At 33.6% G+C, this 12,687-nt stretch overlaps 1 protein-coding gene across 5 annotated transcripts in view; it reads left to right on the top strand.

The window, feature by feature from the left end:
* The window catches only part of PIK3C2G (phosphatidylinositol-4-phosphate 3-kinase catalytic subunit type 2 gamma), a 539,869-nt gene that overhangs the window by 314,913 nt on the left and 212,269 nt on the right, over window positions 1-12,687 (top strand). For all 5 annotated transcript variants that reach the window (XM_086713962.1, XM_086713961.1, XM_086713960.1 and 2 more), the window contains 2 exons: window positions 2,424-2,554; window positions 10,720-10,908. In XM_086713962.1, coding sequence (XP_086570088.1) covers window positions 2,424-2,554; window positions 10,720-10,908 — 320 coding nt within the window. The remainder of the gene's footprint in view (window positions 1-2,423; window positions 2,555-10,719; window positions 10,909-12,687) is intronic.

Raw genomic sequence — 12,687 nt, 5'->3', positions numbered from 1 at the left:
TTTACAACTCCTTCCTTAAGACTTACCAAAACTGCCATCCAGTTGGTAGGTATGCTTTCTTGCCCCTGAACTACTATAGCCCTTCTGGTCTAATATTTGTGTGCCTTATAAAATCCAAAATACATCTACAGTCTAGAGAGTAGTTCTTTGAACAAGCTGACAGAATCATGGGGCCCCACGCTAGGCCCATGGGCACCTATGGCCATGGATGCTAGGGACATTCACAGAAGCTCCTTCAAGGCATTCCAAGTCATGAAATCATAGTAGGAATCATGGTGGTCAAGTGTAAATGAAGAAGGATGAGGAGAGGAAGTGAAACAAGATAGACAAACCAAACACAAGAAACTAATATCCAAATATATAAGGAGGTGTGAATCAGAGGGTTGATGATCAGGTCTGAATATTTTCCCATACCCCAGAAGAAAGAGCCTCATAATTTTTTGTTGTTATTGTTCTTGAAATCAGGAGTATATCCTCAATGCTTGAGGCAGGAATGTAACAAATAGGTATCATGGCACATGCAATGGAGACATTTGAGATCTCCGGGATTACTCCATTAAAAATAATTTTGAGACCAAAGGCAGGCTTAATTAATCATAATCACAGAAGAAGACCAGAGTCTTCTTAATTAGGCTTTAAGTTCTCTGAAGGTGAGGATACTTTTTATATCCTCCATAATCCGTGGCACCCAAAAAAAATTCTAGAGCAAATATAATGACATACACTTTAGGGGAACTTCACTTCTGTGAAAAATTAGAACAAACGTCATCTGAGAGAAATTCTAATCTTTTCTATCAATGGCTCAAGAACCAGTAATTTTATCTTCATAACTTAAGAGATAATGCAATTTGTATAAGGTGTCACTCATATATCAGAAATTTAAAATTTGTAAGTGAAATATATCAAATAATTTATTATATATTTGTGCAAAGGGATATTTCTATATTTTCATCCAATAGCTTTAGTTTCCTCACCCACCCTGCCCTCTACTTAAAACCAACATGAAATGGAACTAGCTCATCAAATACTATTTCCAGTATTTTTTTAAGTTTATTTATTTATTTTGAGAGAGAGAGAGAGAGAGAGAGAGAGCGCGCGCATGTGAGCAGGGGAGAGGCAGAGAGAGAGGGAGAGTGAGAATTCCAAGGCTCCATGCTGTCAGTACCGAGCCTGACATGGGGCTTGATCTCACGAACCATGAGATCATGACCTGAGCTGAAATCAAGAGTCGGACACTTAACTGACTAAACCACCCAGGTGCCCTGATTTCTAGTATTTTTATTTCATGTGTTTAAAAATATTTGGGCATGCAAAGAGTAACTTGTAGCCTGCTAATATTAGAGTTACTTCTCTCTAAGACACCCAAATTAATCTTTTTTTTTCAAGAGGCAGAATTTATTATAATATTATTTTTCTGTGACTTAGTTCTTTTATCATGTTGGAGTAATAAGTGGTACAGTATAACAAAAATTATACCAAAAACTAATGTAGCAACAAATTGTAGAGGTTATAAAATTGCTAGAACTTTTTTCTAGTAAATAACCCAAATAGATTCAACTGTATTTCAAACTATATCCTACAGTCTACCTTATAGTGTTCCTCAATTTTCTCTGAGATCCCAAACGAACGTAGTTCAGCAAAGAAAAATTATTTACATTTTTCAATATGAAAAAAATGTATTAAAACATTAAACACACATATGGAGCACTAAAATATCTAGCTCATTTACATAATTTGAAACTGTATATTTTGTTAACTTTTTTTTTTTTATTTACTAGAATCCTATTTTCACTGAAACATGATTTAATGGAAAGCATATTCTGCCCAAAAAAAGGCCTGAATTCTAGCCCTATCTATAAAGCTAAATGATAGAGCCAGAGCAAAAATACTCTATTTGGTTATACACTTGCAAAACAGATCTTTACCAGAGATTTAATGTCTACAGAGTCATTCATAGCCCTGTAGATTCCTGAGGAAGAAACCAACATAAAGTAATTATTTTTCTATTCCCAGGTGTTTACATGAAAATCTATAATTACCATTTGCAATTTTTATCATTTAATAATAGAAACACATTTTGATACTGAAATGTAGAAAGGATAATTTCAGCATTAAACAAAAACATAATATTTAAATTTATGAAACCTCAAATATTCTTATTATTTTTCTCATTTTTCCTCACACAACATTACAGATTACTAACTTATACCATTCATATAAATAATTGAGTATTTTCCAAATACCATGTCTATTTTAATACCAAGTTCAAACCCTAATGATTCTTTTAAAAATATTTTTAAGTAATAAAGAGCACAGACATATAGGAATTTTCTTTTAGTTTCTACAAACCTAAGATAGAGATTAAATTAATGGTGCATTTTGAGGTATTCAATACATGACAAATCTTTTTTTTTTTATTTCAGATTGCTTTTCCAGCTACTGAGTGGGAGTATATGAAACTTGATTCTGAAGAGAATAGAAGTAAACCAGAAGAACCACCAAAAGAGTGTTTAAAACATATTTCCAGACTTTCACAGAAACAGTCTCCCTTACTGTAAGTGACTCAGGTCTTGTGAGTGAATTTTGCCTGATGTTCATAATACCAACAACCATATTGGAAGCACTGGTATCTTTAAAGAGTGAACCCTCTAACAAAACTCCTTTCATTTTCTAAAGTGACACCTGTTGGATGATCAATTAATGTTTAGGAGCTAAATTAGAATTTTTAAGTTTTTTAAAGATTTTTCTCCCATGGCATTTAGCAACTTTAACTTTAGTCAAAGGATGAATAAAAAGATTGGAAATCATTTAGTTTGGTACAACAAAGCAGAGACTGATTAGATATATTTCAGTGTTTAACAATGATAAACCATTGCTCAACCATCCTTCAACTGAGTAGAAAGTTGTTTTAGTAGATTGGAAAAAGCAACATTTAATTTTTATGCATATTTAAAAAGAATAGATATAAATCATGTTTTAATAGTACTAAATTAGTGGCTAATGCGTACTTAAATTTTGTCAAGCACTCATTCTCTGAAAAATGATATCAAATCCCAGGAAGAACTATAAGAGAACTAGTGATATTGGTATTTTCTACTTGGTAATATCTAATCCATCACTGATGGTGCTCATTAATAGCATGCAAAAGCATATAACTTAAGAAGTAACTTTTTAAGTATATACTGTGATGATATATAATGTGATAAAGCTTTTTATTCCAAGAATAAGAAATTGTTTAAATATTTTGAACAAGAGAGTAATGTGATCTAAATAATCTTTTTGAGTGATCTTTGTACCACAAGTTGAAGAATGTATTGTAGAGAAAGAAAGAATGGAAGCAGTAGAGCAAGAAGGTTGATATAATTTTTTAAAGCAAGAGGTCATGGTGGTTAAGACTAGGGTGATGACAACGGACATTGGTAGAAATGGCTAGATTTGGGAGACGTGTTTTGCAAGTTGAGAAGACATGACTTGATGAGTAATAGCAATTAGGGGATAAGCCAACTGAGAAAGCAAGAAATCAAGTTAAGTCAATAGAGGATCCAAAGTTTTGAAAAATTGAATGGGCAGATGTTAGAGTCATTTTCTGGAGAAGGAATAAGTTTGGGCCATTTCAGACTGAAGTGTTCAGTATGATCAAGAGTTCTGTTTTGGAGAATTTATTGCTGCCCTGATTTCTAATTTCACTTTGTAATACTCTTTTCCTCAAGCCAGTGACATCAGTCTCCATGTACTTCCCATCTCAGGGTCTTTTCATTTGTTGTTCCCTTTACCTGAAATATTCCTTCTTCAGTTCTCCACACGACTGAGTCATCTCACTCTGTAGGCCAGGTGTGCACTGAACTGTGATCTTCTCAAAGAGTTCTTTGACTCCCCTATCTAGTGACCTTTTTCTCTTTACTCTCTACCTTATTACCTTTTATCATCACACATAACACAATCTATTGTCATCTTCTTCATTAATGCATTTTTTCCTTGTCTTCCTCATTAAATTGTAAGAATTGAGAGAGCAAGAAACCCATTTATCTTGTTTGTCACTATATTTCCAGTACTGTACGCTGTGCTTAAAAACACTACATGTAAGTGGTGCCTGGGTGGCTCAGTCGGTTAAGCGTCAGACTTCAGCTCAGGTCGTGATCTCACAGTTCGTGGTTTTGAGCCCCGCATCGGGCTCTGTGCTGACAGCTCAGAGCCTGGATCCTGTTTCAGATTCTGTGTGTGTGTCTCTCTCTGCCCCTCCCCTGCTCGTTCTTTGTCTCTGTCTCTCAAAAATAAATAAACATTAAGAAAAATTGTTTTAAATACTACTTGTAAAATAAATGCTATAATGAATAAAGTTCCCTCACATAGTATCTGATATAGAAAGTTACCTTAAGGGTTGTAAATGATGGACATTCTCATAGTCCTTATGATACATTTTGATAATCCATTGTTATACTAAACTACTGTCAACTAGGTGAAGCATCTTTTCCTACCACTTACTCAAAAATATAAAAGATTACATTTAACAAATGTGTCACATATCAGACTAATATATTTTTAATTGGGGATTTTTTAAATATGAAAAAGATGCCATGCTTTGAAATTTTAAATATATCCAAACAAAAAAAATCAAAGCAACAAATAATGACAGTAACTTCCTTTAAATATTAGGAGTTTGTGTTTTTAAATTTACCCCAGTGAATCTCAACTTATTTCAGTCCTCAGTTTCTACTTAAATTAATAATTTACACATAAAACAAGCAATCTTTTCCTCTGTTTCACTTACTCAAATACAATTATTAAGCTCAATACAGGACAATTTTATTCTGGATTCTGAAAAAGAACAGCCTTCAATTTGATAAAACTTGTGTTACAATCAGATTCACTTAAAAAAAAGAATCAGATTTACTTGTTTCAAAATACCACATTTTGTCATTTAGTTGATGACAATTATTCCTTCTTTCAAATTGATCAAATGTAATCAGAGTCAGGAAGTTCAGACTCAATGAAATTCAATGAAAATGTACTTACAATATTTGTAAAAATTTTAAAATATATATATATTTTTAAAAGGTTTTGTTTTTATTTATTTTAAGAGAGACAGAGTGTGAGTAGGGGAGGGGTGGAGAAAGAGAGAGAGGGGAAGAACCCAAGCAGACTCCCTCATGGTCAGCGCTCAGAGCCTGACACGAGGCTCAGACCCATGACACTGCGAGATCATGACCTGAGCCAAAAGCAAGAGTCAGAGGCTTAACCTACTGAGCCACCCCAGCACCCCTAAAATAATATATATTCTTGATGACAAGTAAAAGAATGTTTCTAGTATGAAGAAGATTCTAGAAAAAAAGGAAAATATTTGTTTTGAAAGAAATTAATGCTTCCACTTCTAGCCATGAAATGCACCTATCCTCCTAACTTAAAGGAATATGACACAAGAAAATACATATGAAATAACTGATTTCAGAAATTGGACAGGGCTTGAGGTGAGCTCATGAATAACGTGGTTTTCAGCCTAGAGGCACTTTCTACATTATGGCTCTGGGAGCCATAATCAAAGAAGAGGTCTTGCTGAGATTTAAAAAAGAAAAAAAAAGTGGGCAGAGATCAGATTTTAATGATGCTGAGGCAGCTGGAATTTCTAGTGTGTAATAGTAAAGAGAAGGAAGATGTATAGGATAAGAGCTACAGAAATATGTAACTGAGTACTAAGCTACTCATGAGCAGGTAGAGAGTTTGCAGGGCCTGCGAAGGAACCACCACAGGGAGAAGTGAAATAGATACAGATTCCACAGATTGCACAATGCTGGGAGACATAGAAATATTGGCCAATAAGAATGAAGAAAGATCCCAGAACACCTCAAGCATTCAATAAAGAAGCCAGAAAGATGCATATTAGGAGTAAGTGTACTTTAGCCCAAGATTAAAAACTATGCTACGCCCAACCTAACATATTATAAAAACAAGTCTCAAAAGGCTGAAGCTCATCTGCTAGTACTTGAACTGCCTACTAAAAAAATTGAAACATTCAACACCCAAAAGATGGCAAAATGCAGACTCTCAAAAATGGAGCATTTTAAATATTTAACATAAAATCAATAATTGCTAGACATAGGAAGACTCCAGAATATATAATCATAGCCTGGGATAGGAGGAAGCAATTAACAGAAACAAATCCAGATATTTTAAAATTAGTAGAAAATGATTTCAACACAACTGTTATAAAGACATCTATGGATTTCCAAAAACAAGATGTATATGGTTGAACAAATGAAATCTCAGTAAAAAAATAGGAAATTTAAAAGCTGGAAAAAACACAATATCTAAATTTTTAAAAAATTACTAGAAAGACTTAATAGATTTCATAATAAAAAAACAACAGTGAGCTTGAAGAGAGGGCAATAGAAAATTAGCCATGTTGAAGTACAGAAAAAAATAATCATAAAAGGAGTGATCGATTCTTGTGACCTGTTAGACTGACAATATATGTATTAGACACACAGGAGTGGAGAGAAAGATGAAGGCAAAAAGAAAAGGTGATAATAGTCAAAATTTTACAAATTTGTTTTAAAATTGAAACCACAGAAAAAATAAATAAATAAATTAAAATGAAAAATATAAAACTCAACCCACAGATATAAGAAACTTAGCAACTCCCAATCAAGTACACATGCATACCCATATTATAGTCAAATTTCTAAAAACCGAACATATGATAAAAATTTTTAGGGGCACTGGGTGGCCCAGTCAGTTAAGTGTCTGACTGTTGATTTCAGCTCAGGTCATGATTTCATGGTTCATGAGTTGGAGCCCCGTATCAGGCTCCTCACTGCCAGCATGGATTAGATGCTTGGGATTCTCTCTCTCCCTCTCTTTCTGCCCTTCCCCTGTGTGCATGCTCTCTCTCTCTCTCTTTCAAAATAAATACATAAACTTAAAAAAAAATTTTTAAAGCATTAGAGAAAATGAACAAATTCCATATAGGGAACAACCATAATATGAATTGCATATTTCTCATCAAAAACAATGGAAGCTGAAAGATAGTAGAATATTATCTTACATCTAGGAAGGGCAAAAGAAAATCTATCAACTTAGAATTCTATAACCAGTAAATTTATATTTCAAAAGTGAAGGCAGAATGAAAACATTTTCAGTTAAACACAGCTGAATTTGTTTATGATCAGCTTATCTGTACCATAGAAATCTTAAAGGAAATACTACCAGCTGAAAGAAAATGATAACTAGATGAAGCTCCAACTATAAGAATAAATGAAAAGCATCATAAAGGGAAAATAGGTAGGAAATAAAATTACTTTTACTTACATATTTAACAATTTCTTTAAAAAATAATTATATTTTTATAACTATATAAATATATAATGTATTGCTGCATTTATAATATATAAAATTAAGGGGCACCTGGGTGGCTCAGTTGGTTAAGTGTCCGACTTCAGCTCAGGTCATGATCTCATGGTTCATGGATTTGAGCCCGTGTCCGGCTCTGTGCTGACAGCTCAGAGGCTGGAGCCTGCTTCAGATTCTGTGTCTCCCTCTCTCTCTGCCCCTCCCCCGCTCATGCCCTGTCTCTCTCTCTCTCTCTCTCTCTCTCTCTCTCTCTCTCTCTCTTTCTTCTCTCTCTCTCTCAAAAATAAATATGACAACAAATTTAATAATATATAAAATTAAAATGTATAACAACTGTAATAAAAATGAGAAATAGAAGAATGGAAACATACTGTTTTAAGGTTCTTATACATAAGGCAGTATAATATTTATCAACTGTTGGCTGTGATATACTGAAAGATAATACTGAAATCTCTAGAGAACTACACCCCCAAATTTTAAGTGCACATTTACGGGCTAAGAAGAAAACAAAAATGAAATACCAAGAAAAAATTGAAAAGAAGACAGGAAAAAAAAAGGGAAGTGGGACAAAGCAATGATTTGAACAACAACGAAGTAATAGCAATGTGGTAGAATCAAACCAATTATATCCATGTTATGTTAAATATAAATAGAATAAAAACTCTAACTTAAAGCAAGAAATTGTCACCTACATTACAAAAGCAGTATAAAACTTTATTCTGTTTACAGTCATATGTTTTAAATATAAGGATTCACCTAGATTAAAATTTTAAAAATGGAAAAAGATATGTAAGGAATTTATATCATCTTGATAGATTTAGGGAAAAAAACAATTGATAAAATTTAACACTCATTCATAATAAAAACTCATGAAACCAGGAATAGAATGGAACTTTCTCAACTTTAAAATCCTGAGTTAAATCTAGATCAATGGAAAAAATCTAAAGTCAACATCATATTAAATGGTGCAAGAATGAATGTTTTCCCCCTTCCTATGACGGGAAAGCAAGGATATCTATCTAAATATTTCTCCTCAATGTTGTATTGGAAGTCCTAGCCAGTGCACTATGGTAAGAAAAATAAATGTGTAAAACTGGGAAAGAAGGAAATAAAACTTCCTCTCTTTTCAGATGACATGATTAAGTAAAATCATAGCATTCAACATCAATGTACAAAATGCAATTGTATTTCAGTGAAAAACAGAAAAATTTTGTTTTAAAGTTCAATTTACATCAAAACCTCTACACTAAAAAGTATAAAACTTTGCTAAGAGAAATGAAAGAAAAGGTTATATCATATCATTGATTAGAATACTCCCTATTGTTAAGATGACAATTCTAATTCTCCCCAAATTAGTGATATAGACGCCACTATGCATCCATTAAAATAATAGTATCTTGAAATGGGCAAAATCAAGTGTTGGCAAGAATGTGGTATAATTGGAACAATCATACTCGGCATATAATAATGTACAATTTTACAAACATTTTCAGAAAATAGTTTTTTTTAAAGGTAGACAGACACCTGACATAAAACCCAGTCATCCCCCTCCTAGGAACTTCCTAGGAGAAATGAAAAATCTATCCAATCTAATACATGCACACGAATGTTTATAGCAGCTTTACTCATAATATCCCCAAGCAGGAAATCCAAATGTCTATCAGATAGGAGAATGGATAAGCAAACTGTGGTGTATTCATATAAAAGAATAATACTCGGGGCGCCTGGGTGGCGCAGTCAGTTAAGCGTCCGACTTCAGCCAGGTCACGATCTCGCGGTCCGTGAGTTCGAGCCCCGCGTCAGGCTCTGGGCTGATGGCTCAGAGCCTGGAGCCTGTTTTAATTCTGTGTCTCCCTCTCTCTCTGCCCCTCCCCCGTTCATGCTCTGTCTCTCTCTGTCCCAAAAATAAAATAAAACGTTGAAAAAAAAATAAAAATAAATAAAAAAAATAAAAATAAAAAAAAGAATAATACTCATTAATTAAAATTTCTAGACTACTAATACACTCAATAATATGGATAACTTTAAAACATTATACTGAATGAGAGAGGCTATAAATAAAAGCATTTACTCTATGATTTAAGTTCTAAAGTAGGCAATATTAATCTAGAGTGAAAGAAATCCTACCAGTGCTTGCTTCTGTTTGTTTGCTTGAGAAAACTTTATCTTGAAAGGAATTTGGTTTTCATTCAGTACATGCATTTGTTAAAATGTATTGAACTGCGTGTGTGCATTCCTTTTGATGTAAATTATGCTTCAATAAAAGAAAGTAAAACAAATATGTCTTGTTCAATATTGGGGAAAAAGAAACTTAATCAGAGAAAAATAATTTGTTTCAATAATAATTTAGTAATAACTTTGTCATGGCATTTTTTCTTCTGAGGACTCACTCTCTGGTGGGGAAGGTAGTGACAAAACAGGACAGGAGCCCAAAACATACTTTAAAAATCTCTATAATCCATCCCTTTTATTTTGTAGATGAAGATGGCTTTTAAAAATGTAGAGAAATGTAAGCCTTTAAGACCTTTTAATATTTCTCATTATCCTTATTGGAAGTTTTAGCTAACTTAAGCTAAGCAGCATTGTCAGTTTGGAGGAGACAGTGTTCAAAAGCTGTCATTGTCATGTGAGAAATGCTGTCCTCCAGTTGAACTGTGGTTCTGAATGCTTCTGCTGAAGTGTGAGCAAAACATGATAAACTGTCAGCAAGTCAATGGCCCTAGTCCTAGATTTCGATCTTCTGTTTGGAACCATTCTCCAGGGGGAAACACTTGGGCATTTAAATAAATCCTATTCACTGGCATTTTAACTCCAAACTTCCAGCTAAATATGAGAATTTAAAACCCAAATCCAGGGATGAATTGAGTTTCTTTGTTTTCAAAGTTTAGAGCAGAGTTTTCTGAACTCTGATGAAACTTGCTTTGAGATGAAGGAATATCGTCTTTAAAAGATGACATTTCTTCACGGGCCCATTTGGGTCTAAATTAATTTGTAAAGAAGGTAAGAGATTACCTCTGTTCTAACTAGTACACATTGCAGGATTCAGATAAAACTTGGTCAGCCCTAAAGGAGGCATAGATTTTGTTAACCAAAATGACGTTGTTGTTGTTGTTGTTGTTGTTGTTGTTGTTTAAGTGACAAAGATAAGAGGAAGAAAAAATAAATATGAATATCTGAAGTCTATTTTATTTTTCTATAAAAGAACAAAGTTAGGGAAGTAAGCTAATAAGCTCTCAAATTGTTCCAAGAAAGTAAAGAACTTGTTTTCCAAAGTAAAGTAAAATAAAAGTCAAAGCACTGAGTAAAATTTTGTTCTGTAACATTTTTTAGTGGAGCAAACTCCAACAAATTACAGTTTCCAATCTGGTTTTGCAGACTCTCTGAGGAAAAGAGAAGATACTTATGGTTTTATCGTTTCTACTGCAATAATGAAAACTGCTCCCTTCCTTTGGTCTTGGGCAGTGCCCCTGGATGGGATGAAAGAACTGTTTCAGAAATGCATACCATTTTGAGAAGATGGAAATTTTCTTGCCCTTTGGAAGCACTTGGACTTCTGACTTCTAGGTAAGAATTGCAAAAACAATCATGGTATTACTGATGAGAAAATTTGAAGAGAAAAAAATAGGACTATATGATTAATTCAATAGCTATTCTGGTTGTTCCCAATTTCAATAGCTATAGATATTAAATTTAGACAAATGTAAACTATGAATACAAATTTTAAACAAATCTAAGCTATAGTTGTGTCTCCAGTGCTAAACTTAAGTATAATTAATGGTCACAGTCTCTTGTGTGAAGATTATAGATTACATGAAGATTACATTACTCTTACAGAAATAACAACAAAATTAAATAGGGAAAAATTAAATTCTCTACTCTGACCCCTCTCAAAAGAAAAAAAGTCCTGGGGGCGCCTGGGTGGCGCAGTCGGTTAAGCGTCCGACTTCAGCCAGGTCACGATCTCGCGGTCCGTGAGTTCGAGCCCCGCGTCAGGCTCTGGGCTGATGGCTCAGAGCCTGGAGCCTGTTTCCGATTCTGTGTCTCCCTGTCTCTCTGCCCCTCCCCCGTTCATGCTCTGTCTCTCTCTGTCCCAAAAATAAATAAACGTTGAAAAAAAAAATTTTTTTTTAATTAAAAAAAAAATAAAAAAAAAAAAAAGAAAAAAAGTCCTGAATAACTGGGACCATATCTTTTATTATTGAAGTATACAAAGTGTGGCAAAATATCCCACATATAGTAGGTGTACAATTAATATGCCAATGATAATGATAAGAATAAATTATAATAATATGTAAATATATGTTATTTATTCTCCAGATAGTCTCTCAGAATAAAATACACAAGGATGCAATCAGGGGTGGAGGAATGATGTCTTTTTATAGTTAGGGAGAAATGTATGGGAACAAGTGTGGAAGCTGGCTCTAGTTTGGGGGAACAGCTCTTTTTTGGCTTCTATTCTATATTAAAAGCCAAGACGAGCTTTTTTAAATCTGTCTTGATAGCATCAGTTCAGTGATTCCATAAAGAAAGTCTGTAATCTCTAGAATCAGAGAAGAGTTGTGGCGACCAGTTCTATTCTGATTTCTCTCTCAAGGTCCTACAGAGGAGAAATGTGGAAGAGAGAGTGACGCAAAAGACTTTTCAAATGATATAGTTAGATTTATGTTAAATTAGTGTACTTTCCAAAACTTCTGGGATGGAAAAGGAGGTGAAAGGGTTTTCTCTTTCTACCACAATGAGATACCACTTCATACTCACTGGAATGGCTATAATCAAAATCAAAAAGACAAATAACAATAAGTGTTGGCAAGGATGTGGAGAAATTGAAAAACTCATGCATTGCTGGTGGGAGTGTAAAACGGTGCAATCATTTTAGAAAACAATTTTCAGTTCCTTAAATATTAAACACTGAGTTACTGTATGACCCAACAATTCCACTATTAAGTATATATCCAAGATAAAATACATGTTCACTCAAAAACTCATATGTGAATGTTCAGAGCAGCAATATTTATAACAACAAAAAAGGAGTAACAACTCACATGGCCAATAACTAATTTGTGGATAAATAAAATGTGGTCCATCCATACAATGTAGTATTATTCAATAATAAAAAAAGGAATGAATACTAATACATGTTAAAACAAGAATAAACCTTGAAAACATTATTCTTAATGAAGGAAGCCCATCACAGAAGACCACATATTATATGATTCCATTTATAAGAAATGTCCAGAATAGGCAAATCTATAGATACAGAAAATAGATTAGTGATTGCCTAGGTCTAGGGGAGGTTGGGGGAAAAGAGGGTTGATTGATAATGAACATGAAGTTTCTTTCTGT

Source organism: Puma concolor, chromosome B4 (genome assembly GCF_028749965.1).
Source record: "Puma concolor isolate L17-30 chromosome B4, mPumCon1.1.hap2, whole genome shotgun sequence".
Lineage (NCBI taxonomy): Eukaryota > Metazoa > Chordata > Mammalia > Carnivora > Felidae > Puma > Puma concolor.
Note: the sequence above shows the minus strand (reverse complement) of the source record. Positions and strands in the feature narration are given on the sequence as shown.